Source organism: Lepidochelys kempii, chromosome 3 (genome assembly GCF_965140265.1).
Source record: "Lepidochelys kempii isolate rLepKem1 chromosome 3, rLepKem1.hap2, whole genome shotgun sequence".
Lineage (NCBI taxonomy): Eukaryota > Metazoa > Chordata > Testudines > Cheloniidae > Lepidochelys > Lepidochelys kempii.
This window is the reverse complement of record NC_133258.1, coordinates 8,063,132-8,089,040: the sequence shown is the minus strand read 5'-3', so window position 1 is coordinate 8,089,040 and position 25,909 is coordinate 8,063,132. Positions and strand designations below refer to the sequence as shown.

At 39.4% G+C, this 25,909-nt stretch overlaps 1 protein-coding gene across 5 annotated transcripts in view; it reads left to right on the top strand.

The window, feature by feature from the left end:
* The window catches only part of KIF13B (kinesin family member 13B), a 207,138-nt gene that overhangs the window by 95,952 nt on the left and 85,277 nt on the right, over positions 1-25,909 (top strand). For 4 of the 5 annotated variants that reach the window (XM_073335650.1, XM_073335648.1, XM_073335649.1 and 1 more), the window contains exons 10-16: positions 588-699; positions 10,927-11,139; positions 14,400-14,510; positions 19,499-19,633; positions 22,179-22,309; positions 23,610-23,696; positions 25,711-25,901. In XM_073335650.1, the coding sequence (XP_073191751.1) occupies positions 588-699; positions 10,927-11,139; positions 14,400-14,510; positions 19,499-19,633; positions 22,179-22,309; positions 23,610-23,696; positions 25,711-25,901 (980 nt within the window). The remainder of the gene's footprint in view (positions 1-587; positions 700-10,926; positions 11,140-14,399; positions 14,511-19,498; positions 19,634-22,178; positions 22,310-23,609; positions 23,697-25,710; positions 25,902-25,909) is intronic. The other variant, XM_073335651.1, reaches the window with a different exon arrangement.

The following is a 25,909-nucleotide window of genomic DNA, read 5'->3' as shown; positions in this document are numbered from 1 at the left end:
ACACACCCTTTGCAGAGCATTATGCTATCCTCATGGATTCAGCTGCAGATGCCAGATTCGATGCCTCAGTGCTGTCATCCATAATAGACTCAACTCTGAAACCCCAGCCTTCAGTAGTGGACACTGCTCGGGATGCACCCATAGGGACACTACTCAAAGCAGTGGAGCACCCATAGGGACACTACTCAAAGAAGAAGTTACTCACCTTGTGCAGTAGCAATGGTTCTTCAAGATGTGTGTCCCTGTGGGTGCTCCATGACCCACCCTCCTCCCCTCTACTTTGGAGTTCTGGTAATTGACTCTGCAGTAGAGAAGGAGCTAAGGAGGGATTTTCCATGCATACTGGCTAACCTCATGGCAGACGAGGAACAGTGCATGCACGAGCAGGGTGGACTGCTACCAAAGTTCTCCAATCGACAGCGCAGGGATGCAGATACACCCACAGGGGGACACATCTTGAAGAACCATAGTTACTGCACAAGGTGAGTAACTTTTTCAATTTATTTGGGCATCTATCACATTTAAAAGGGCTTTTTGAATTACAGATCCCTTCACTTGTTCATGGGTTGGTTACTTTCTCCATGCAGGTCCCTTACAACTCTTGGGCTGGTTATTTCTGCTCTAGCAGATCAGGCTGCTGGCAAGAACAAGAACAAATTTGTTCCATATCGTGATTCTGTGCTCACTTGGTTACTTAAAGTAAGTGAACTTCTCATACATCTTTGGAGTGGGTGGCATGAGGAGAGAGAGAGAGAATTTTTCCTTCGTAATGTGTAAAATATGATTATTCCATCATCTAACCTTAGTTTTATATGCAGCAGTCTTATCTTTGAAGAATTAGAAGGGTATTAGCCGTTAGTGTCTCCACAGGATAAATTCTATCTCCCCTGCTTATTGGTAATAACCCTGTGATGGCCAAAAGTATAGGGCATATTTCTGAAGTGATCTAATAAATATTTCGGTCCAGCTTTTTGAGTCAACTCACTAACAGCTACACTCAGAACTCTGGGGCTAATTTAACATGGGCCATCTCCTTATGACCTAAGTTTACCCAACGTCATCGGTGACATGATTAACTTCAGAGATTTTGGATAAGATGTTTAGCCCTTTGCGTCAACTAGGCAGGGGTGTATTCACAAAACATATTCCAGTCTGCAGTCCAGTTGCAGTCATATTCTCATGCTCATGTGAAATGAGCAGTTATGGAGTCAGTTTCTGTACTGCAAATAATTCTGATTTGAAGGTTACTGTTGCAAAAAGAAACTGTATCTAGGAGGACTTCAAATGAAGCTCATTGACATCTAAATGATTTTGTTTTGCTCCTGCTGCCTCCTTTTATATATAGTGGTTATAAAAGGATGGTAAGCTGCAGTTAACCAAAAAGAGAGAAGTTTGGGCAGTGACTGTGACACACTTAAGGAAAACTTAAGGAAGATCCTGTTTTCTCCTGGTCTTTGAATATGCTACTTTTAGAGCAAAAGTATGTGTGGTTGCTTTCATATCTAAAGCCAAAGAGGCAATTGCTTTCCTTATAGTGAGATGGCTTTTCCTTCCATTGGTACAGATTGAGTGACTGACAGGCAGATTGGCTAGGTTTTAAAATAATTGCATTATAGAGGTGCAGACCCAGTAGGGCATCAGTATCCCATAATGTTTAATTTTTTTTTCTGATTTTCCACATCAAAATTGTGAAGTTCAAAATGTTTCTCTCAGACTTAGTTATGAATCTTGGCAAGTTGGTATCTCTTCCTTCCTTACCTTTGTCCTATGCTTCCTTGCTATCAAGAGGCAATTATGATATTTATTGGTATAAAGAAATAAGCTGGAAAAGAAACAGATTTCTTCAGACCCACAAACGTTTATGTTGGCTCTATTACCTGGTGATTGCTAAAGCTAGATCCTTTTTTAGACTGCACCCAGCCTAACCACCCGCACATAATCCCTAGGTGATCTCTTTAAACATAATGTGATATGAATTCTCCATTCCCATAGTTTATTTGCAAGTGTTAATAAATAAAAAGTGAACAGTAAGATATAGAGGTATTTAAAATGTTTAAACTTTTTCCTATAATGAAATTTGGAAAAAAACAAACAGAACACACACCTCCCCCGGCCCTCAATAGTTGACCTTCATTGCAGTTCATTGCATCTTAGGCTAGATACAGTAGTGAAATAAAAGATCAACTGATATAGCCTCTTAGCACTATGAGACTTGATTTTCCCAGTGGTTACCTTTAACAAACCTTCCCACAATATTGTTTTGTAATAGTTAACATTGGGAAATTCAGTTAACAAGTTAACCTTGTAGATACTAAGATTTTAAACATCACATACTACAGTGATGAAGCTGTATAAAAGCTTCAATAGAATAGCAGAAGTGATCATTTTATTTTTCTTATATAGTAAATCTTTTTTTCACAATGCTGCCACACATAACACTTCCTATCTATGCTAAAATATAGCCTTGCCTTTATATTCACTGTCTTGAAGTTTGTTGAAACAAATGTACTTCGCTTCTCTGCAATGTTGTAATCAGCTATGCTTGGTTTGTTTCAGTTTACTGCAGTAGTGAGACCTATACATGTGTAACTGAATCTGAGGAAGCAGAAATGGAAAGCTGTTCAGAGGCTTTCCCATGTTGTTAGAATTAGTTATGCTGATCCTTTTCTAACATAATCCAGCAAATAGGTTGAGATTCATGTTTAGCACCTGCCCGATACATTATAGCAAAGATGGCAATCGCATGCGTAGTAAGGGCTGAAGCTCAGAAACAGAAATAGACTTTTGTTATGCCTTCCTCCAAGCAGCTCATTTCCTTTGTCCTGTTCATGTTCAGCCAGGTTAAAATCCTAACAAAGGCTTAATTTCAAAAACAGGCTCATTTAAGTGAAACTCAAGGGTGAAATTTTTAACTAATACCTAGTGAAAAAGATAATTTGATTGCATTTTAAAGAAAGGTCAAACTAAAAATTCATCAATTAAAGATGTCCAAGCTTGTTTTTAAAGTCTGAGCATTTGGGGATTGTTATTGTACAATGTGCCACTCCTTTTCAATGTGGTGCAGGAGAGAGAATGTATTCTAGGATACTAGGGAATAATCTATATTTTAGAACAGTGGTTTTCAACCTATTTTCATTTGCGGACCCCTAAAACATTTTGAATGGAGGTGTAGATCCCTTTGGAAATCTTAGACATAGTCTGTGGACCACAGGTTGAAAGCCACTGTTTTAGACCAAATTTTAATAACCATTGACATAATCAAGACTTTGTATTGCAAGATGGGCCATCTACTAGCTTTACTAATGTATGTTGCTTCTATCCCCTTTCCATCTATTTTCCTGTCCTGGTCTTTTTATCTTAGATTCTAAACTCTTCAGAGCAGGGACCATGCTCTTTTATCTTCGGAAAGCACCTTGTCCATTGTGGACACTACTGGAAACAAACTTTAATAACAATGCCAGTTGCAGCTTCTGGGTTCTGTACCCTGTTGTGTGACCTTGGGCAAGTCCATTCAGTATTTCTGTTCCCATCTTCCCCATTGTAAAACAGGTATAACGACAATTATTTATGTCACAGGAATGTTGTGAATCTCCGAACCCAGCTCAGAATCTGGCCCTTCAGGTTTATAACTTACTTGAAGATCCTTGGATGACAGATACTAGGGGCACAATTCTGTTCACATTGAAGCCATTAGGAGCCGCACCAGAATCATAGAATCTCAGGGTTGGAAGGGACCTCAGGAGGTCATCTAGTCCAACCCCCTGCTCAAAGCAGGACCAATCCCCAACTAAATGCAAGTGAGAACTTGGTCAAAAATAATAACCAATCTTCTTACCAACTTATCAGGCTTCTGATGTATTTTATCAATTATACATTCTCTTTATTCTGCCTTCTGTGTGGGTGTTCTGCAGTTTGAGGCACATTAAAAAGAAAAAATATAGAAAAAATGTAGGAACTGAGAACAGTGATCGCCTCGTAAACTATTTTCTTGTTCTAGGTGTTGGTTAGGAAAGTAATGTCTAAATTTCACATTCCAATAGTGTTCTCACAATAATTTTAGTGCCAACACATAGTTGGCTGGTTTTAGTCTTTTTTTCTTAGTTATTTCCATTCTGTTCTTGTCTCTGACATACTAAGCCCCCCACCCATTGCAGATTTACTCTTTTTCATTATGAGAGTCTAGCTTAGTCTCCATTCACCCTTCCCACTGTGCAATAAAGGAACCAGTGCCGTTGCACAACAGAGAATTATATATAAAAATAAATTGGATGCCCTGGAGCTGGGCCTGAACAGTCAACACAGTAATGGAGGGACCATTAAAAAATTAATAATGGACAGGTTATGAACCATGGTGGCGTATCACTAATAGCATGGCCCAGCCTCCTATGGAGAAGAGTTCCAATTTAGCAGTTTTATTATAAACTCTGCTTTCAAGCTAATTGATGCAATGGAAGTTCTCAAAGTGTAAACTAGGGACACTTTCCGTGGATTCTAAAAAGGGCCTGATTTTGGACATACTGTATATACAAACCTGGGATCGTTTGCCAATTGCTTCACATTTTTGAAAGTATTTCGGAGAGGAGAAAAAGTCCCTGGCTCAAGAAAAAACACCACATTGAAGAGGGCAAGTTCACACTGGATCCCATATAGTCTTCAATGGCTGCGATGTGAGTACATTGCTATTTTATTTGGAGTGGGCCCTGCAAGACAGTTATTTGCAGACATGTAGGGATGGGACTATATTATGCAGGCAAAGAGTATATTCCCATAAGCCAATGGTATTTATTCTGTGAATTTAAACATGTTGAGGATTGTTATGGAAAGCTTCAATGCGTTCTCCTGAATGAAATGATTAGACAAATAGTTTTAATGATGCCCAGTGGCAATCTTTGACCTACATTTAATGGATTATTTAAGATTAGAGCTCGTTGGAAATTTTCCATTAGAATGATTTTCTGATAGGAAAATAAAGTTTCCACAAAATTGAAATTGACCATGGGAAAATTAAAATGAAATATTTCATTTCAGATCAGTTCCACCCAAATTGAATATTTAGTTTTTTTAACAGATCCAAAATATTAGATTTCTGACCAGTTCAAGAGAACATTAGACTGCATTTCTCTATCAGGGCATTGCCTTATGGGAATTGTAGTTCAGGCCCCCATTCTATTGTATGGGCCTGGCTCTTGAAGGACATCATCTCCTGTTTAAGTGTACAGTGCTCACTTTGTATTTATTTTTTATTACAAATATTTGCACTGCAAAAAACAAAAGAAATAGTATTTTTCAATTCACCTAATACAAGTACTGTAGTGCAATCTCTTTTTCATGAAAGTTGAACTTGCAAATGTAGAATTATGTACAAAAATAACTGCATTCAAAAACAAAGCAATGTAAAACTTTAGAGCCTACAAGTCCACTCAGTCCTACTTCTTGTTTAGCCAATCGCTCAGAAAAACAAGTTTGGTTGCAATTTGCAGGAAATAATGCTGCCTGCTTCTTGTTTACAATGTCACCTGAAAGGGAGAACAGGCGTTTGCATGGCACTGTTGTAACCACTGTCACAAGATATTTATGTGCCAAATGCGCTAAAGATTCATATGTCCCTTCATGCTTCAGCCACCATTCCAGAGGACATGTGTCCATGCTGATGATAATGATCCAAAGCAGAGCGGACCGACGTATGTTCATTTTCATCATCTGAGTCAGATGCCACCAGCAGAAGGTTGATTTTCTTTTTTGGTCATTCAAGTTCTGTAGTTTCCGCATCGGAGTGTTGCTCTTTTAAGATTTCTGAAAGCATGCTCCACACCTCGTCCCTCAGATTTTGGAAGGCAATTCAGATTCTTAAACCTTGGGTCGAGTGCTGTAGCTATTTTTAGAAATCTCACATTGGTACCTTCTTTGCGTTTTGTCAAATCTGCTGTGAAAAGTGTTCTTAAAACAAACATGTGCTGGGTCATCATTCAAGACAGCTATAACATGAAATATGTGGCAGAATGCAAGTAAAACAGAACAGGAGACATACAATTCTCCCCCAAGGAGTTCAGTCACAAGTTTAATTAACACATTATTTTTTTAACGAGCATAATTAGCATGGAAGTATGTCCTCTGGAATGGTGGCCGAAGCATGAAGGGGCATATGAATGTTTAGCATATCTGGCACATAAATACCTTACAGCTCTGGCTACAGAAGTGCCATACGAATGCCTGCTCTCACTTCCAGGTGACATTGTAAATAAGAAGCAGGCAGCAGTATCTCCCGTAAATGTAAACAAACTTGTTTGTCTTAGCAATTGGCTGAACAAGAAGTAGGACTGAATGGACTTGTAGGCTCTAAAGTTTTACATAGTCTTGTTTTTGAGTGCAGTTATGTAACAACAACAAAAATCTACATTTGTAAGTTATGCTTTCACAATAAAGAGATTGCACTACAGTACTTGCATGAGGTGAATTGAAAAATACTATTTTTTATAATTTTTGCAATACAAATATTTGTAATAAAAAATAAAAAGTGAGCACTGTACACATTCTATTCTGTGTTGTAATAGAAATCAAAATGTTTGAAAATGTAGAAAAAATCCAAAAAATTTAATTTCAATTAGTATTCTATTGTTTAACAGTGCGATTAATCACGATTAAATTTTTTAATTGTGATTAACTCAAAAAAATTACTCATGAGTTAACTGCGATTTATCGACAGCCCTAGATAAAACCTCTGTAGAGATTCATCACCTTCAGCCCTTCAGTGAAGATGAATTGAGTTCACAATAAACAAACTTATATCTCCAGTGATCCTTGAGTAAAATCCAGGAAGATCTATTTCTAACTTTAAAAATCAAGCAGAAAAATATGTAAATAAATCTTTCATAACCTCTGTATAAATCTCAATGAAAAAAAACAAGACACATTTAAAAAAAAAAACTTTGCTAGTCACCTTTCAAAACAGATGGCCTAATTTTCAGAATTATTGAGCAAATCACTAAAGTCAGTGGAAACTAGAGGTGCTCTGTGCGTTCAGAAACTGGACCACAAAATTCTATCTCCAAAGAATGTGTTGGAAGCCGAATTCTTAATAAAGTAAAGGTGAAGAAGCGCAGAATTTTTTTTTCTGCTTTCTTGAGTGAGATGCCATATATATATATATATATATATATATATATATATATATTTTTTTTTAAAGTGATTTCTGAGGACAACATAAAGCTTGGGGCTAACGTCTGATAGTAAAAGATTCTGATTAGATGGCTCGGTTAAACCTATTACATAAAGCGACAAAATGGTTAGTAATGACCAAACCTACATATTTAAATAATTATGTGAAATAATTAGCATGATGGTGAACGTAAACCACTGCTAATTAGCTGTATGGCCAGAAATAGAGCTGAGCGAAAAATTGTATTCTTGTCTTGCTGAACCAAAAAAAAATTTGTTTTGGGTTAAAGAAAACAGGACCAGAACTGAATGTTTTTTCTGTGTTTCACTTTTCAGATGTTTCACCTTTTATTTAAAAATAACAACATTTCAAAATGAAACACCGTTTTAAATGAAAAGTTGAAACATTTCATTTCAAAATGGCCAAAATGAACCATTTAAACTTCAATTCTCCCCACCCCATAATTTTTGGCCAAAACTATTTGCTGAATTTGACCCAAATTATTATTATTATTTTTTTTTTTGGTGCAGAAAAAAGCATTTTTTTCAAGGCTAATTTACTATTTGCTGAAAATTTTTTGCCCAGTTCTAGCCTGCAGCTATAAAATAAACTCATTTGAAATATGATTTCACTGCAGAGGTAACTCTTACTTGGATGCTGCCCCTTAACACACCCCTTCTATCCATGCACGGAAATCTGTCACCTGAGTTTGGTACTTTAAACCTGGGCTAGTTGGTGTGGCTGGGGCTATGAGTTAGAGCTCGGGTGTAGCTTTTACTCTGATTGGTAGCTCACTCACTTCGCAGTGAGGACACAGGCTAAATCACTCAAGTGCTGATAATCCTCCAGTGGCTTCCTATGTTACGCGGGGTTCTTTCAACCCAAAGCTATTGGTAACTTTTACTTTGTGCGAGGTGGTGTCAGGAAATAAATCAGGGGAGACACGACCTTCCGACTGATAGATTGCTGGCACAAACAGGACAACACAAGAGTGCTTTCACTTAAAGCTAAACTTTACTTAGTCTCAAGCACTTACACATGTCCGCAACAGGTTACTAAAACACCCCCAACCCTTGATAATTACCAAAGCTGAGTGTGGGTCTCGAGTGGCACAGAGGCAGCCCATCTGCCAGTGGGGAACACAAGATGCATCCAGAGGGAGAGTCCAGTCCAGAAGAGTCCCACTACCTCAAACTTTTCCCCCTTATTTATACATTAGTAATAGAATGACATGTCCCTTAAAGAAAACTTGTTAAGCAAGCAGTTCCAATGGTCAAGCAAGAGGCTTCCTTCTGATTATTGATTAACCAGGGGTGGGTTTTTCCCAGAGTTTGCAGCCTTGAGACCCCAATAGACATTCCTGGGGCACATCCTGCTCTTCTAAGATGCCTGTATCAGCAACTTCAACACAATCCTTATCAGGAAGGACGCGGGGTCAAGCTGTGCTTTCTGTGGCACTCAGAACCCCCTCCCTTCCTGCCTTGGTCAAGCTGAGTTTGCTACATGGCCACTTCACGGCCTGCTGGCTTGGCTGCTTTTAGCAATAAGCCATAATGGTTTCAGGCACTTTACTGGTTTGCTGACATCTCCCTGTATACCTACGGTTCCCCAGTGTGCCCAGAAAGGGCAGAGAAATTCTCTGATTTAGTGAGTCGTGTTCATATGTAAAGTGTGTAGTAAACTGGAAGAAAGCCTGAGCAGTTAAAACCAGCAAAATGGCCACTGAATCCTCAAAACCATTTAATTTAATAACTGGCCCATAAACTGATTGTAGGTGGTGTGATATTACATGTAACTTAGTGCTGCACCTGCCATGTTGGTTACATTTGCACTAAGGCAGGGATTGTCAACCTGAGGATCAAGACCACCCTGTCCTTCCCATCTTGCAGGGTAAGAGAGGAGCCCCAATATGTAAAAAGGGTCACAGTATGGAATACATGAAGAACTACTGCATTAAAAGACTTTTCCCCTTTGGCTCAGAGAATATGGATACATGACCTCAATAACGGTAGCTCCTAGATGGGATTATCTTTATGGCACCTTTTAAAGTGATATCCACTTCTTGAGGAACGCCTTCATTTTTCTTTTGTGGCATGATTTTCCTTTTTGGAAGATCTATTCCTGTTGTGTTAAACAGTTTAGATTTCATTCTGAGTGTAGCAAATTCAAGCTACAACTTGCTGTATGTAAAACAAAAATATCCAAAAACTTATAAACCTTTGTATGACAAATTGGTCAAGTACAATATCTTTGATCTGTTTTTTTTTTGTTTTTAAACAGATAGCATCAAGCTATTTACCTTCTAGGACAAATATTTTGTTTGGTATTTGTACAAATCATTCTGTATTGAACAAGCATTTATTATTAGCCCGGTCTCCAATTTGCTGATTAAAATGATGCACAGTAATATACTGTTTTCTTTCTGGTGTAACTTTTGTTGCAAATGTGTTATAGCTGTCTGCTTCTGCACCCTATGTGGGCTCATCATAGACGTGCTTGTTAGAGAAGGACACCCCACCAATGAGTTTAACTAGAACACAGAGCTAAGGTCAGGAAAGCCGACACAAGAATGTATAAATTACATCATCCCCTGCCTGTTGCATCATATCCATTGACTCAAAGATTAATTCCTGTGGATGGCAGGAGATGCAACTGCTGGTTTGCTTCACTGGACTTCTCCCAGTGGTAGGAAGCAGCTTTAGACACTAGAACAGGTTTGAAAACCAGTTCTTGCTCCATTGGCTTATGCTTCATTTAGAGCTGGGTTCCATTAGTCTCTTATGAGCTCTCTTCCCTTTCTCTCTCCCCAAAAATGGAGTTATAGCCATTTTGTGCCACTGCAACATGTTTCCTGCCTCAAGGGACCTCTACCAGAGCTTGCTGATTTAAACAACTACTGAATGTAACCTACAAAATACATAGATTGAGTGAGGTCCTACATTTCTGTCTTAAATAGTCCCTGACAATCATCCCTGGCATGTACTTGCTGATGTGAGGTTGCCAGATACTTTAGAATTACTTTTTTTAAATCTACACTCAGTATTTGTGAAAGTTGCCAGACTATTTGAGAACATGAAATGGTAGACGGATCTCACTAAAACAATAAAAGCCCCTCAGATGAGTGGAGGCCACTGATACCCCGAGATGAACTTGACAGCTCTGAAGATTAGTCTTCTGTATCAATCATAGAACAAATACAGCATAGGGAACAACAATGCAACGTTCCCTCACCCTTGGTCAGGAGGGACTACATCTAGGGAGAAGAAAGTAGTTTAGCCTAAATGATACAGTCCTTGGTCAATCTGTTTAGATGGACAATGATGCTGTCAGCAATTACAGGCCTGACTTTTTAGAACCCTCAATCAGATTGGCTTAATCTACCTGAAAGATGGGGTGTCTCTCTCCCTCCTGCCCTCTCTTGTTTCACTCTTCAACACTGAAACTCTGGACCAGTGATGAAGGCTCATGATTGCAGGAAAGAGAACCTTCTCAAGTGGCTTCTTTTCCTGGAGGAGGCACTCAGATATTATAGAGATAGGTACCAATAGAAGACCTAAGGAGGCCATCAACCCAGTATACATAGGCCACCCAATAGCCTTCAGATGCAAACAGCTTTTAGTTACTACCTACATGGACTGGATTTGAACTGGTGGGCTTGGGGTAAAAAGCTCTCTCATTACCAGTCCCCTCCTTTATTCTTCAGTGCTCTTTTTTTAAAAACAAATGAACAAAAAACCCTGCCTTAATTTCTTTCCTTTGCTCTCCTGCAGGACAGCCTTGGTGGTAATAGCAAGACTGCCATGGTGGCAACAGTCAGCCCAGCAGCAGATAACTATGATGAGACCCTTTCCACATTGAGATATGCAGACCGGGCCAAGAACATAGTTAACCATGCCGTGGTGAATGAAGACCCCAATGCCCGCATCATCCGAGAACTCCGAGAGGAGGTGGAGAAGCTCAGAGAACAGCTCACCAAAGCAGAGGTACAATATACTAGCTGTTCACAGCTCCTTTGTGTGTCCTACTTCATGCTGCTGCAATCCTATGAAGACACTTGTTGGATATTTTGTCTGGGCTTGAAGATAAACATCAGTAAGGCAATACTAGACGGTATCTATGGGGAAAATCAACATCAACTTTCTTCACCTCAGCTTTCTTCCTCTCCCCGTTTTTCTCTTATCCATATGAGGCTGCTGAGTGTTGACTAGTGGGGGTGGTAATGTGAGAGGCAAGCTTCCCTTGGAATGTTTCATTGAGTGGTCACATTGTAGTGTCCAAGCTTAGGCAGAGATCAAGCAGGGAGAAAGACATACAGATGGAACACGGGACACAGACATTTGAAAGTCTGTGCTTGCTATTGGGAGGGCTTTATCTAACTGCCCAGGAATACAGCAGAATTACAACACTTTCTTCAAGATGTAAATATATTCACATGTCTTCTGTTTACCTTACAACTTTCAAAATCATTTAACAATATTTATTATGAATATATCCCGTATTTCAGGTATTGAAGACAAGATATTTGTGATTTATTTGTGCCTCAAACTGAATGGAAGCATGCAGGAGCATGATCTAATGGTTAGAGAACAAGGCTAGGAGTCAGGGTAGTTTTGGGTTCTCTTCCCAGAACCGCTAAAGAAGGTGCTGTGATTATGGCCCCGGCCAAGTTATTTAATCTGTGTCTGTTTCTCATTCTGGAAAATTGGGATACTACTACTTCCATCAGAGGAGTGTTATGAGGCTCAATGGCTGAGATTTTCAAAAGTGTTTGATTTTTTTTTTCATGTTTTAGTTTTGGGTTTAGTGCACAAATAATGGAAGCCAGCTCTCTAAAACAATGTAATATAAGTGATCATTCCTTTCCTGTGTGTTAAATCCTACCCCCACCATCATCTCAATGGAATTGACATAAAATACAAAAATGGTACACCGCTTATAGCTAAAAGTCTGCACTGTAAAGATCATAAGCTGTATTTGTAGCCTCTCTTCCTCTCCAGCTTATTGCATTTGTATATGACCTATTTATCTTCATAAAATAATTGCTTGCACATATTTCTAAAAAAAAAAAAAAATGAACAAAATGTTTAGTGACCCATATGGACAGTCGCAGAATTACATTCTGAAGTTCACTTCTAAGTTTAGACCTTACAGTGTATTTTTTTCTTTTGGTGTCGGTGTCCCTCACTTTCTCTCTCAAATAGCTGTAAGCAGAACAATATCTGACACTTTCATTTTTTACTGGACAAATAAGATTTATTCCTCTCTTTTGATCTTTTTATTTTATCTATACTAGTTGAGTCAAGTTAGCCTAACTCTTCTGGAACTAATTCCAAAAGGTGGTACTGTGTCCACACTAAGTCCACCAACATTTCTGTGCTGATCTTGGAAACTAAACAATCAACTAATCCAGACTCTCTGGGGATGCGCCTGCTTTTTTACATTCTGGTTTTGGTCCTGTATATCTGAGAGCTTTGTATTTTGTAGTTATAACTATGCAATGTTGTGTAACCTGGGTGTCAAAATAAGGTAGTTAATGCTTAGCACTAACTTTATATATCTCATGTACATGCGCTAATCAAACCGCAACCAAAAAATCCTCCCTGTGTAGTAGGTATAATTGATCTCCATGCTGATGAAGAAGCAGACACAGATGTTAAGTGATTTGTCTAAGATCATATGAAATAACCAAAGCAGATTTAGAACTTGAAAATAACTTATTTCCAACTTTGTGCTTTTCTCACTAGATCCCATTGCCTTTGCTTAATCAATACTTTATTGGAATTAGGCATATTAGGCCTTTGTTCTAGAGACTGCACTGGCTTCCCTTTCCTTCATGGATACAATCCGTGCTATTGGTTATGAGCTATGAATTTCTTGTGATTTAGATACGTAAAAGGCCTTTCTGCAGGTTTTATCTGTACAATTGATCTGCTGAGATGCTCCAGCTGTCAGTCCCTAGACTTGTATATTGGGGGCTGGGGAAATTCCAGTAAAGGGGAGGAACCTATACTCCTAGCTCTTGCTTCTGCTCTTGGTCAAAGAGATCTGGAGTCTGTTCAGGGCATGCAGTGAAGTCTGTGTGCTTCTTGAGGACATTATGGTTGTGGGGTTAGGGAGTTGGTCCAATGAGGAGCTATGTTTCACAGAATCGTAGAAATGAAGGGTCAGAAGTGACCTCACCTAGTCCAGACCCCTCTGCTGACGCAGGACTAAGTATACCTAAGCATCCCTGACAGGTGCTTGTCTAGTCTGTTCTTAAAAACCTCCAATGATGGGAATTCCACAATCTTGCTTGGAAACCTATGCTAGTGCTTAATTATCCTTATAGTAGAAAGCTTTCCCTAATATCTAACCTGAATCTCCCTTGCTTGCATTGATTGACGTTGTGTAAACACCTAGTGGTTGACAGTATTTTCATTTTGTAAATGGAAATGATACACAAATAAGCATAAATTATTATAACAAATCTACTTCCTATCGAAGATAGTATAATAAGAATACCCCAGTACTAGTATTGGTGGACATTACATATGATACAGAAACATCAGCCCCATACCAATCTCAAGGGGAAAATATCTATCCACTTGGCTCTTAGAGTAAGCATGAGACTGAGTCATGAAGGCCAACAAACTTAATGAATTGACAAGGGGATAAAATTCCAGTGTTAAGCATTCTGTTAGGATCACCATGTCTCCAGCTTTGCAAAATACAAACAGGAATGTTTCAGCTGTCTGAGTGATCCATGTGAAAAAAAGTGATCTCTTAGGAGCCAAACCCAGGACATGCAAAAATAAATCTCTGCAATAATGACCATACAATAATCATTGGGACCCTAACTGCCCTTTTGTGGGAAAAATTACTGAGAAAGTGATAGCAGGCCAACCCCAGCATTTCTGACAATCTCTCTGATTCTTTTAGATACCAGCCAGTGAAGCTTCACAATTGAATATGGCAACAAGATGGGCTTAGTCTATAGTTGATCTCTTCTTGGCAATGGAAAGAATTCTTGTAATTGATTTACATTAGGGCAGATAAACTCTCTCTTTTGAGGGTCTGTATTTGGAACTAGCAGTACACGAGAGAAGTGGTGGTGATAAGTGATTTGGTTAAATGTGTCGAGGAAGATGAATTCTTTCTGCGGTAGGAGTGGGGGTTAAGTTTCCTTTATTGACCTGTCGAGTTGATGTGTCTAATCTAAGGTGTTAATATCAAGGAATTCAATGTCTTGTTTTTTCATTTGCAGGCTATGAAATCACCAGAACTAAAGGATCGGTTGGAGGAATCAGAGAAATTGATCCAGGAAATGACTGTCACCTGGGAAGAGAAATTAAGAAAAACAGAGGAGATAGCACAGGTTTGCATTTTCTTTGATTTTGGCAGTTAGGGAGAAAATCTTATTACTTACTTCCTTTGTTTATCCCTTCGTAATAGTTGTCAGGATAGCCCTTCACGTTTATGGGTAAGTAGGTCAAGTTCATTGCCCTTTTAAAGGGCTTTTGCTTAATTCCTGGGATAGCAGGTTACATCAGAGATTACTGCTCTGGGGACAATAGTAAACCTTCAGACTCTATGTAAATTGAGAGATTGCTTTAAAAAAATCCATGGATGGAGAGGATTAGAGGGATTTTATACCTTTCAGACAGTGAAATTGTTGACTGTGATTAAAGGTGGAGTGTGAGTGCATTCAATACAGAGTTATGTGCTGAATACCTCAGAAAACAAAGTTAAGGAGTATTCAGAATATTAAAAAATAATTGAACTTGCCTTTTTTTCTTTTTGTAACTTCAAAATCCCTCTATATGCTCAATGCCGCTCTTATCCCTGATGTTTAGAGCATTCAGCACATAACAGCAGACAATAAAGTTGAAAGTTTGTGCAGTTCACCAAGACTCTTTCCAGCCTTACCAAACAAATGTTGATGTAAGCACTTGCACTGAAAAACCTATTGAAAGCTGATGTAGAAAGCATATTAAATAGTGAGAAAATATAACCCTGTGGTACAAAAAAGTGCTTTTGTAGGTGACATAATCAGAAACAAGGTTAGCTTGTTGGCCTCAGACCTCTTGAAAGAAATGTTATTTACCTTTTTTTCTTTCTGCTCCTAAATTCTTGACCTGTTATAACATGTTTACATGGCTAAGATCTTCAAGAGCCTTATCATAGTTTCTGAAAAAAAAGTGAAATGTTGGCAGTGAAAGGATAAGAACTAGGGCTTGTGTAATGCTAAGTTTAAAAGGTTTAATTGTTAAGATGTGTCAAATGGAGTGATTTATTTTTGGTCTTGTGGCTTATATCCAACCTGCATTTTAGAGTGGGGGAAAATGTAAATGTGCAAAACCTCACTTCCATATCAAACCTTTTACTGACTATCTTGGTTCGTTAAAGATGAATACTTTTGCTTTTGCTGCATCAGGTTTTAAAATAGTAAAGTCTTAAGGGGTTTTTTTTTTCCCTAATGCTGTCTGATGGTAAAACCATGTTTTTAACTGCTGGAATTCTTTTGTAAAATGGTGTGTTTTTTGTTTTGTTTTTGTTTGGCTCTATTTTTATTAGAAAAAAGTGCTAGTTTATCGGGTTCTTTAATACAAACTTTACATCTTCACCTACTGTAATATTTCTTCCACACCAGGAAGCATTAATAACATAAATATACACCTCGAAGAACAGAGATGATTCAATACAATAGAACTTTGAAGAATCCACATTGTCCTTTCCAGGAGCATGAGGGAAGGAAATATTAAAAATGCCCAATATCGGATACAAAAGCACGGGGTTGAAAAGAAAAGCAGCGAGCTTTGGTGATGAGGAAAAAACATTATCAAAGCATTATGGGGAATTAAATGACAATTCTCTCAAAATTTTAGAAGCATACATTAGGGAAAGCACAAGTTATAAAAATTACTTAGACAAGTTAGATGTCTTCAAGTCACCAGATTCTGCTGTAATATATCCTAGAATGTTCAAGGAGCTGACTGAGGAGATATCTGAGACATTAGCAATTATCTTTGAAAAGTCATGGAAGATTGGAGAGATTCCAGAAGACTGGAAAAGGGCAAATATAGTGCCCATCTATAAAAAGGGGAATAAGGACAACCCGGGGAATTACAGACCAGTCAGCTTGACTTCAGTACCCGGAAAGATAAGGGAGCAAATAATTAAGCAATCAGTTTGCGAACACCTGGAAGATAATAAGGTGATAAGTAACAGTCAGCATGGATTTGTCAAGAACAAATTGTGTCAAACCAACATATCTTTCCTTGACAGGGTAACAAGCTTTGTTGATAGCGGGGAAGCGGTAGATGTGATATATCTTGACTTCAGTAAGGCTTTTGATATTGTCTCACATGACCTTCTCATAAACAAACTAGGTAAATGCAACCTAGATGGAGCTACTACAAGGTGGGTGCATAACTAGTTGGAAAACTATTCCCAGAGAGTAGTTATCAGTGGTTCACAATCAAGATGGAAGGGCATATCAAGTGGGGTCCTTCAGGGATCAGTTCTGGATCCAGTTCTGTTCAATATCTTCATCAATGATTTAGAAAATAGCACAGAAACTACACATATGAAGTTTGTGGATGATACTAAGCTGGGAGGGGTTACAAGTGCTTTGGAGAATAGGATTAATATTCAAAATGATCTGGAGAAATGGTCTGAAGTAAATAGGATGAAATTTAACAAGGACAAATGCAAAGTACTCTACTTAAGAAGGAACAATCAGTTGCACACCTACAAAATGGGAAATGACTGCCTAGGAAGGAGTATTGTGGAAAGGGATCTGGGGCTCACAGTGGATCATAAGCTAAATATGAGTCAACCGTGTAACACTGATGCAAAAAAACACACATTCTGGGATGTATTAGCAGGAGTGTTGTAAGCAAGACACAAGAAGTAATTCTTCTGCACTGATTAGACCTCAGCTGGAGTATTGTGTCCAGTTCTGGGTGCCACATTTCAGGAAAGATGTGGACAAATTGGAGAAAGTCCAGAGAAGAGCAACAAAAATGATTAAAGGTCTAGCAAACATGACCTATGAGGGAAGATTGAAAAAAATTGGGGTTGTTTAGTCTGGAGAAGAGAAGACTGAGAGGGGACATGACAGTTTTCAAGTACATAAAAGGTTGTTCCAAGGAGGGAGAAAAATGGTCCTCCTTAACCCCTGAGGAACGGATAAAAAGCAACGGGCTTAAATTGCAGCAAGAGAGGTTTAGACTGGACATTAGGAAAAACTTCTGAACTGTCAGGGTAGTTAAACACTGGAATAAATTGCCTAGGGAGGTTGTGGAATCTCAGTCATTAGAAGTTTTTAAGGGCAGGTTAGACAAACACCTGACAGAGATGGTCTAGATAATACTTCATCCAGCCTTGAGGGCTGGGGACTAGACTAGATGACTTCATGACGTCCCTTCTGATCCTATGATTCTATGATTGCTGTTTGGTATACTGCTGAAGCTTTTAATTTAATTTTTTTCCTTGGGCCTATGCACTTAAATTTTTTGCATAATACAGAAACTCTGTCTCTTGTACTTTTTTTTTTTTTTTTTTTAATAGAAAATCTCTCGTGATTCAGACCAGGAATCAACTCTTTCTTTGGCCTATGGGTCCTGTGTCTACCAATAGGTTATAGAAAACAACAGCCTTGAGTTTATGGCCTGGGACTGAGTGAAATAGCGATTTTAATCATGGTTCTGCCGTGGACTTCTTGTGCAAGTCGCTTAACCATTTTGTTTCTCAATTTTCCCTCTGTTTAAAAAAAAAAAAAAAAAAGCAGGGGGATTACTTCTTTTGTTCACATGAGGCAAGACTATAACAGGGTTCTAAAAAGAACTAGATAAGTTCATGGAGGATAGGTCCATCAATGGCTATTAGCCAGGATGGGCAGGGATGGTGTCCCTAGCCTCTGTTTGCCGGAAGCTGGGAATGGGTGACGGGATAGATCACTTGATCATTACCTGTTCTGTTCATTCCCTCTAGGGCACCTGGCATTGGCCATTGTTGGAAGACAGGATACTGGGCTGGATGGATCTTTGGTCTGATCCAGTATGGCCGTGCTTACGTTCTTATGAGCATTGTGAGACAACCCTGGGGAATTGCATGAATTCTCTCCTTTGGAATCCTAGCTTTAGTAGATGATGGACCCTCACCCGAGCATCAGTTTGTTCTGCTGAAAAGCTTTACATTTAGTTTTTGAGACTTTCCACTGCACTTTTCAGTGTAGCTCTGTTTAATTTCTGAGCTAGGTGGTATTATTAACCAAACTGTGGTCATTCTGTTAGGAAAGGATGGTAAGATAGAAAGATATCTGTCCACTACAAAGTCAAAAATGTTTGGGTGAAGAGTGGAATACTGGGAAAAAAACTTTTAACATTTCCCTGTAAAAGATGTACGCTTTTAATAAAGTACTGGTTTTAATAAAGTACTGGTTGGGGGGGAGGGATAGCTCAGTGGTTTGAGTATTGGCCTGCTAAACCCAGGGTTGTGAGTTCAATCCTTGAGGGGGCCATTTAGGGATCTGGGGCAAAAATTGAGGATTGGTCCTGCTTTGAGCAGGGGGTTGGACAAGATGATCTCCTGAGGTCCCTTCCAACTCTGATATTCTATGATTCTATGGTTTGTTGTTGAACTCTTAAGAAGTCAGTTGATGAGAATAATATGCCATCTTAAATGCTTCTAAAAAGAAAAGGAGTACTTGTGGCACCTTAGAGACTAACAAATTCATTAGAGCATAAGCTTTCGTGAGCTACAGCTCACTTCATGAGCTGTAGCTCACAAAAGCTTATGCTCTAATGAATTTGTTAGTCTCTAAGGTTCCACAAGTACTCCTTTTCCTTTTACGGATACAGACTAACACGGCTGCTACTCTGAAACCTGTTAAATGCTACTGTTCTTGTTTAGCAGGAAATCTTTCCTGCATTATTTAAATAGAATTTCAAATTTTTTGGTGTTCAGTTTCTATGGGACAAAGATGAACAGTTTGACTTGGCAAGGATTTGGCTGAATTTGTTGCCTCCTAGCTAAGAATGGGAAACAAAAGGCTGTAGAGGTGGCTTTGTGTTGCTGTTTCATTATTTCAAGGAGGCTATAGTGAAGCCCATGCAGATCTACAATGTGATCCTCACAACTATACTTGTCTTTCGCTAGCAAGATATAACCCTCTGAGACTATAGGGTTCCAACATGCACTGGCAAGAGGCCCATCAGAAATAGTTTCCTGGATGCCTTTAATTCAATAAGTTGCTGCTTATTATATTGGTTTGATTTCTTAGCAGGTAGTAATGTATACTGTAATATATCTGTTTCTTATACATCTTAAACATTAATATTTTGGCGGTTTCTCTTACAGGAGCGGCAGAAACAACTGGAAAGTCTTGGCATATCTCTTCAGTCTTCTGGAATCAAAGTTGGGGATAACAAGTGCTTCCTTGTTAATTTGAATGCAGATCCTGCTCTCAATGAACTTCTGGTCTACTACTTAAAGGTGAAATAACACTTTGTTTCAACATGTTTAAGTGGATAATTTAACCCTGTGGAAATGCATATGGGTAGAGAGTTCCTTATGAGAAACAGACTACAGAGGCATTGTTTAGTGTCCAGTGGTTAGCAAAAATGGCCCAAATACAGCTTTTTTTAAATTGCAGGTCATCTTTACTGTTACAGAGAACCAGAAAGCAATGTAAATGTGTCATAGTAGCATTTTGTATCCTTAGAAATTTTCCTTTTTGCAAGCAGTTGTCTGGCCTTTACAGCTCTTGTTATGTAGCTTTACTCAGAAAAGTGATTATGCAAAACTTGGGGCATCTTACTAAATCAGTTTGCTTCTCCATGTATGTTCACAGTTATATCTACTGACTTCTAAAATTAGTTTTTTACTTCTGTTACCACTGCAGAATCAATATGGCTCTGGGGAGAGGGCTGGGTTCTATTCCAGCTCATCTATTCTGGTGAAGTGCAACTTCTGATGGTAGAATTCCATATTATTGGTGTTGGGTGCAAAAGAACGAACCCAGCTTAAGTCTGGACTAGTTTGTAAATTGAGCAGGTTTGGTCTGGAGGCAGAGTGGCAAATGGAATCTATGCTGCAGTTTTAAGTCACTTTTCAGAGTAGAGCAGCAATTTAATGTTAAGTTCAAGTGCCAAAGTTCTCACATTGTTGGTTGTTAATGATTTCCCTCCCACTGAAGTGGAGTAATTTGTCTTGGGGCAGCCACATGATTAGCATTTGGGCTAAAAGTGGTTTTATGCTGCCTCTCTTAGGAGATGTATGTTGTCTTCTTTTTAGATCAGTCATTGTATATCACAGAGCAAACCGCTACCCAAAGAATTAAAACAAAAGAAAAAACCCTTATTCATCACTGCCCCTTATAACCATTAATAAACAACAAAAGAGCTGATTCAGGATTTTTGGAGAGGAGTCAAAGCATTTCCAGGCATCTTGTATGTAGGTGTCTGGATTCTGATTCATACGGCTAAGTCAGCCTCAACTCTGACAGCTATTGAGACTGTGGTGATTTCTTTGTTGCTTAATGTGAATACATAACAAGAATACATTAATGACAAAGCACATTCAGAAGGATGATCTCAGTCCCTGTGCAAAATGCACTCATTGTTATGTGGTGTAGGATGGGGAAACTAGTAAAAATAATACTCAATGTTTTTGGAATTCCCTTTCAGATAGAACCAGAACTATCTATCTTAGAGTTGTGGTTTGCTTCTCACTACTGTTTATAGTCACTAAAAATCAAATTTAGCAGCTATGTCCTGCTCGACGACTCCCACTTTGGGGTGAAAAGTTATTTTTTAGATTTTTTTTTTTTTTAAATTTCAGATTGATTTGTTTCAGACTTTCTTTTTGGGTGATTTTGGATTTCTGAGTAGAATGGGGTTTCAGTTTTGTGTCATTGTTGTGGAGAAAAGGCTTTTTCAAAGAGGAAGGTTTTTTGCAGGTTTTCCTGAAGATGATCAGAGTGTGGATCCACCGAATCTCAGAGCCAGCTCCCTTTTGTCAGTCTAGCAGTCCTCTTCAGCCTCTTTTGTGCTGAAACATCTGAGCTCTGCAAGAGCTGGGCAGCACTGTCTAGAGCTCCCTTTGGTTGGTGGAGAGCTCTATTCTAGGTGTAAAAGAGAAGCTGTGCCCAATTGTTCTGGGTATTCTACATGTCGACTAGTGCCACATACAACTTGCGGCACATTGTAAGTGGTCTGTTATGCTACCAGTATCTGTTCTTAACTAGTAGTCCCTTGTTAGCCTCTTACCACTGCTACTGTCACTTCTTTACATTGAAGGTACATCTACGTGCTGCCAAAAGAAGCATGCAGTGAGAGTACACACCCCTGTAGCTACCCTAGCAAGGACATAAATAACGTTGTAGCTGGCGAGGCATGGCTTAGGCAAGTAAAGGAACACCTGAAGGATGGGGATATTTATGTAAGTAGGGGAAGACTCTGGCAGCGGGGCAGGGTTCTCCCAGATCCCTGTTCCTGGAGCCTTTCCCTGCAACAGGAAAAAGCTCTGGCCGGGGAGGGGGATGGCGGCAGCAGGGAAAGAGTGAGCCATTCCTGTCTGGCTTTCCACTGCCAGAGCCTTTCCCGGGCACATGTAGTTACACACTGTAGTGTGGATGCAGCTTGCTTTCCACTGCAGCATTTGGCTACACGTATGCTACACGCTGCTGCTGGTGTGTAGTGTAGATGTAGCTCAGCATAGCACTTCTCAATTGCTAAAGGATTCCGAAGTGTGGGCCTTTTTCACTCTTTGCCGTGAAGGTCTAGGTCAATCTAAAATTTATTATTACAAATGTCACTTATAAATCAGTTCAGTTTCATTTCTCTGATTGCTTCTAGTCCTAATGTCTCCTTCCCCTTTTTTAAAGATTACTATAAGTAGCTTTCAAAACTTCAGTAATTAAGGGAGTAGGCATTCCGAAGGGTAGGAGGTAAGGGTGCGAGGTGTGCACTCACTATAGAGTAATCAGAAGGAAATGTCTGCTACCTGTTACTAACATCTGAATTGGATTCTTCCACAGGAGCACACGTTAATAGGGTCAGATGACTCCCAAGATATCCAGTTATGTGGAATGGGAATTCTTCCTGAACACTGTGTGATAGAAATACCCTCAGAAGGACAGGTTATGCTAACACCTCAGAAAAATACTCGGTAATGTTACAAAATATTGTAAAGTCAGCCCCATACCTTTAATTTTAGCAAATACGTTAGGGTGAATGGTGCCTGAAGATGATTTCTAAATAAGCTTCTTCACTTCATCTCAAGATAAAATGCTACTTGGCTTCTGTTTAGATTTTAATAATGAGCTTGCTGTGTTCCCCCTGAACAGCTCTGTCAGTGCATCTCATTCCTAATATATAGCATCCTTGCTCTTCCAGTTCTGGGTCTTATTGGATTAGATTTCAAACAGAATATCTGGGGTACGTGTGTCTTTTTTCTTAATGATGATACAGAAGTAAATTATAGTTTCAGCAAACACGTGCTAATTTATTTGCACATGTCTAAATTTAGCTGTGAGTGTCAACATATGAACTAATCTTCTATAAAAACTGTTCATATGTTATGTCAGGGGGCAATGGCGCCCGCCGGGGCAATTGACACCGCGCTGCCAAAATGCAGCTGAGAAGCTTTGCCATTTCTCAGCGGCATTTCGGCGGCGAGGCTTCTTTCCGCTGCCGCTTCTCGGTGGCATTTCGGCGGCAGAGTGTTTGGCACCCGCCACAGTCTGTTGGGAATAGGAATGTGCTATTCCCACAGAAAGATTGGGGACCACTGTGCTATGTTATCCGATTAAGTAATGGTACTTGGAAAGTAAATGCTACATTCCAACAAACCACAAAATTCCATGCACGTTTGGGGTTTCTAACAAAAGCTTAATGTTCCATATAATGTGGTGATGAACACATAATGGGCATGAAATTCCTGTACTTTATCGAGGTTCTGTATGTGCAGGCCTAGGAGCTTGGTCTATTTTAGAAATAAACAGTATAAAAGTGTAGTTTTTACCAGTATGAACCATAAAACTGGAGTTGATGATGTCTCCAGTAAACCATGCATATAGCCAAGATCTCCAACTTTTTCTTTACATGGTGTACATTTGTTCTCCCTGTATTTCTAAACAAAGTAAAAATAGCTGTGTTTCCTTCCAATGGGCTATATTCAAAGCCATACACTTTTTTTAGGCCCAATAGATTTGTTTTCAATAATGCTCTTCAAGTACAGTTTGTGTTTAAAAAATACTAAATATTATGGAGCTTAAATGAGAGTTTAAATCAGTTCAGAAATTGGTGAACCAGTGCTAAGTTACAGGACACATGCTTGCTTATTAATTTGTAATCCTCAAACCTGCTTTCCTCCCCCAAACTAACTGAGAGAATGAAACAAACTATTCTAAAAAACAGAACCTATCTGGATGTATTTGTATTAGGTTTTCTTCTTCTTTTCCTCACAGAACATTTGTAAATGGTTCTGCTGTTGTGGGTCCTACGCAGCTACACCATGGAGACAGAATACTGTGGGGAAACAACCACTTCTTCAGGTATAGAAGGTCTTAATCCAGTTATGACCTTGAGCCAGTTTTGCTTTAGCTTTTAGCACAAAGAATAATTTTGGGCCTCTACCCGAGCTCTCAAGATGCAGATGGATCATATGCTGCCCGTTCTATGGGTTTGTAGAGGCAATGCTGGCTAGAGGATGTTTTTGAATGCCCATTGTCATAGCCTCTGCGCACAGTCTTGGCTTGGTTGTAATGTGCTGAGGATGATTTTAATTTATGTATTTCCAGGAGGTTGTGGCCCATTTTGTTGTGGACTATACTACCATCATTAACACCTTTGTCACCTCCAGATTAGATTACTACAGTGCACTGTATTTGGGGCTACAGTTCACATTTTTCTGAAAGCTGATGTTGGTGTGGAATTCTGAAGCATCCTTGGTAAACAGTATGTCTCATTGTGAGCATATTACGCTTATCTGCAGTGTCTGCCTCTTGGTTTCTGGAATGGAGTTTAACGTGATTGATTTATAATTTCCTAAGTGACATGGGACTTACCTACCCGAAAGACCACCATGCTCCCTGGCATACTGCTACAGTTCTGATCATTGGAGACCCTCAGAATGGAGTTCCCTCTGTTTAAAAAAAGAAAAGTGATGACTGCTGGCAAGTGTTCTCTGGGAAGGGCCTCTCATCTTTGTAACTCGCTTTCCACCCTTGGTCTGAAATCGCCCAAATCTTTTGACCTCTAGGGCATGCTATAAAACCTAATTATTCTCCTTCCCTTTTGGAAAGAGGGAGGCTTGTGAAGGAGGAAGAAGAGGGGAATAACTTCAATGTCACCAGGCAGTTTGTTGATTAATGCGTGAGAGGGTTGATGAAATTCATGGAGTTGTAAATTATATCTGTATTGTTAAATGCTGTCAGAGGTGCCTAGGGGCATAGATAATCAGTGGATTATCAGATGAATACAGACTCCCAGTATGACACTGTGGCCAAAAGAGCTAATGTGATCCTGGATACATAAATAAGGAAATCTAGAGCAGGAGTAGAGAGATTATATTACTTCTGTATATGCACTGGTGTAACTGCTGTTGGAATACTGTGTCCAGTTCTGGTGCCCACACTTCAAGAAGGGTGTTGATAAATTGGAAAGGGTTCAGAGAAGAGCCATGAGAATAATTAAAGGATTAGAAAACATGCCTTATATAGTTATAGACTCAAGGAGCTCAGTCTATTTAGCTAAGAAAGACAGGGTTAAGGAGTGACTTGATTACAGTCTGTAAGTATTTACATAGGGAACAAATATTTAATAATGGACTCAACAATCTAGCAGAGAAAGGTGTAACATGGATTTTTTTTTTAAAAGGTATGCTCTCAGAATTGTTATGGGAAAATTCTCTGGCCTGTGTTCTACAGAAGGTTAGTCTAGAGCAGGGGTTCCCAAAAGTGGTTCGCGGCTTGTTTGGGGTAAGCCCCTGGCGGGCCACAAGACACTTTGTTTACCTGAGCGTCCAGTTCACCATTCCCGGCCAATGGGAGCTGCGGAAGCGGCGTGGACCGGGCCACCGCTTGCCACAGCCCCCATTGGCCAGGAACGCCGAACCGCGGCTACTGGGAACTGCAAGCGGCCGTCTCTGTGGACGCTCAGGTAAACGAAGCATCTCGCAGCCCACCAGGGGCTTACCCTGAACAAGCCGCTAACCAAGTTTGGGAACCCCAGGTCTAGAGGATAACAATGGTCGCTTCTGGCTTTAGAATCTATGAATAGATAGGTGTCCATCTGGTATAAATAGCTGTATCTGAAGGAGAGGAGAGAAGGGCAGTTGTACTTCCAGTCTGATATAGTGGTCCCGGTTAGGATGCTTTGAAACCTTTATTTTGACTCTACTGAGGAGGGCACCACCTTCATCCACACAATATTTTAAAAGGAAAATCTGTGGGTTGTGGGGACTTGCCTTCATTTTAAGAATCCTCTAAAAGCAAGTTTTATTACAGAGGCAGGGGATAAAAATTGTTTGTTTGTTAGACATTGTTTTTTCTTTTCTTTTTTTTAAAGATTGAGTTTGCCAAAAAAGAAAAAGAAAGTAGAGCAGGAGGATGAAGAGCAAGACAACTCTCTGGGGTGCAGCAACAGTGTCGAGCAGCTAGATATAGATGGAGACAATTCCAGTGAAGTATCCAGTGAAATGAACTTCAGCTATGAATATGCCCAAATGGAAGTTATCATGAAGGCACTCAGTGGCAATGGTAAGAGG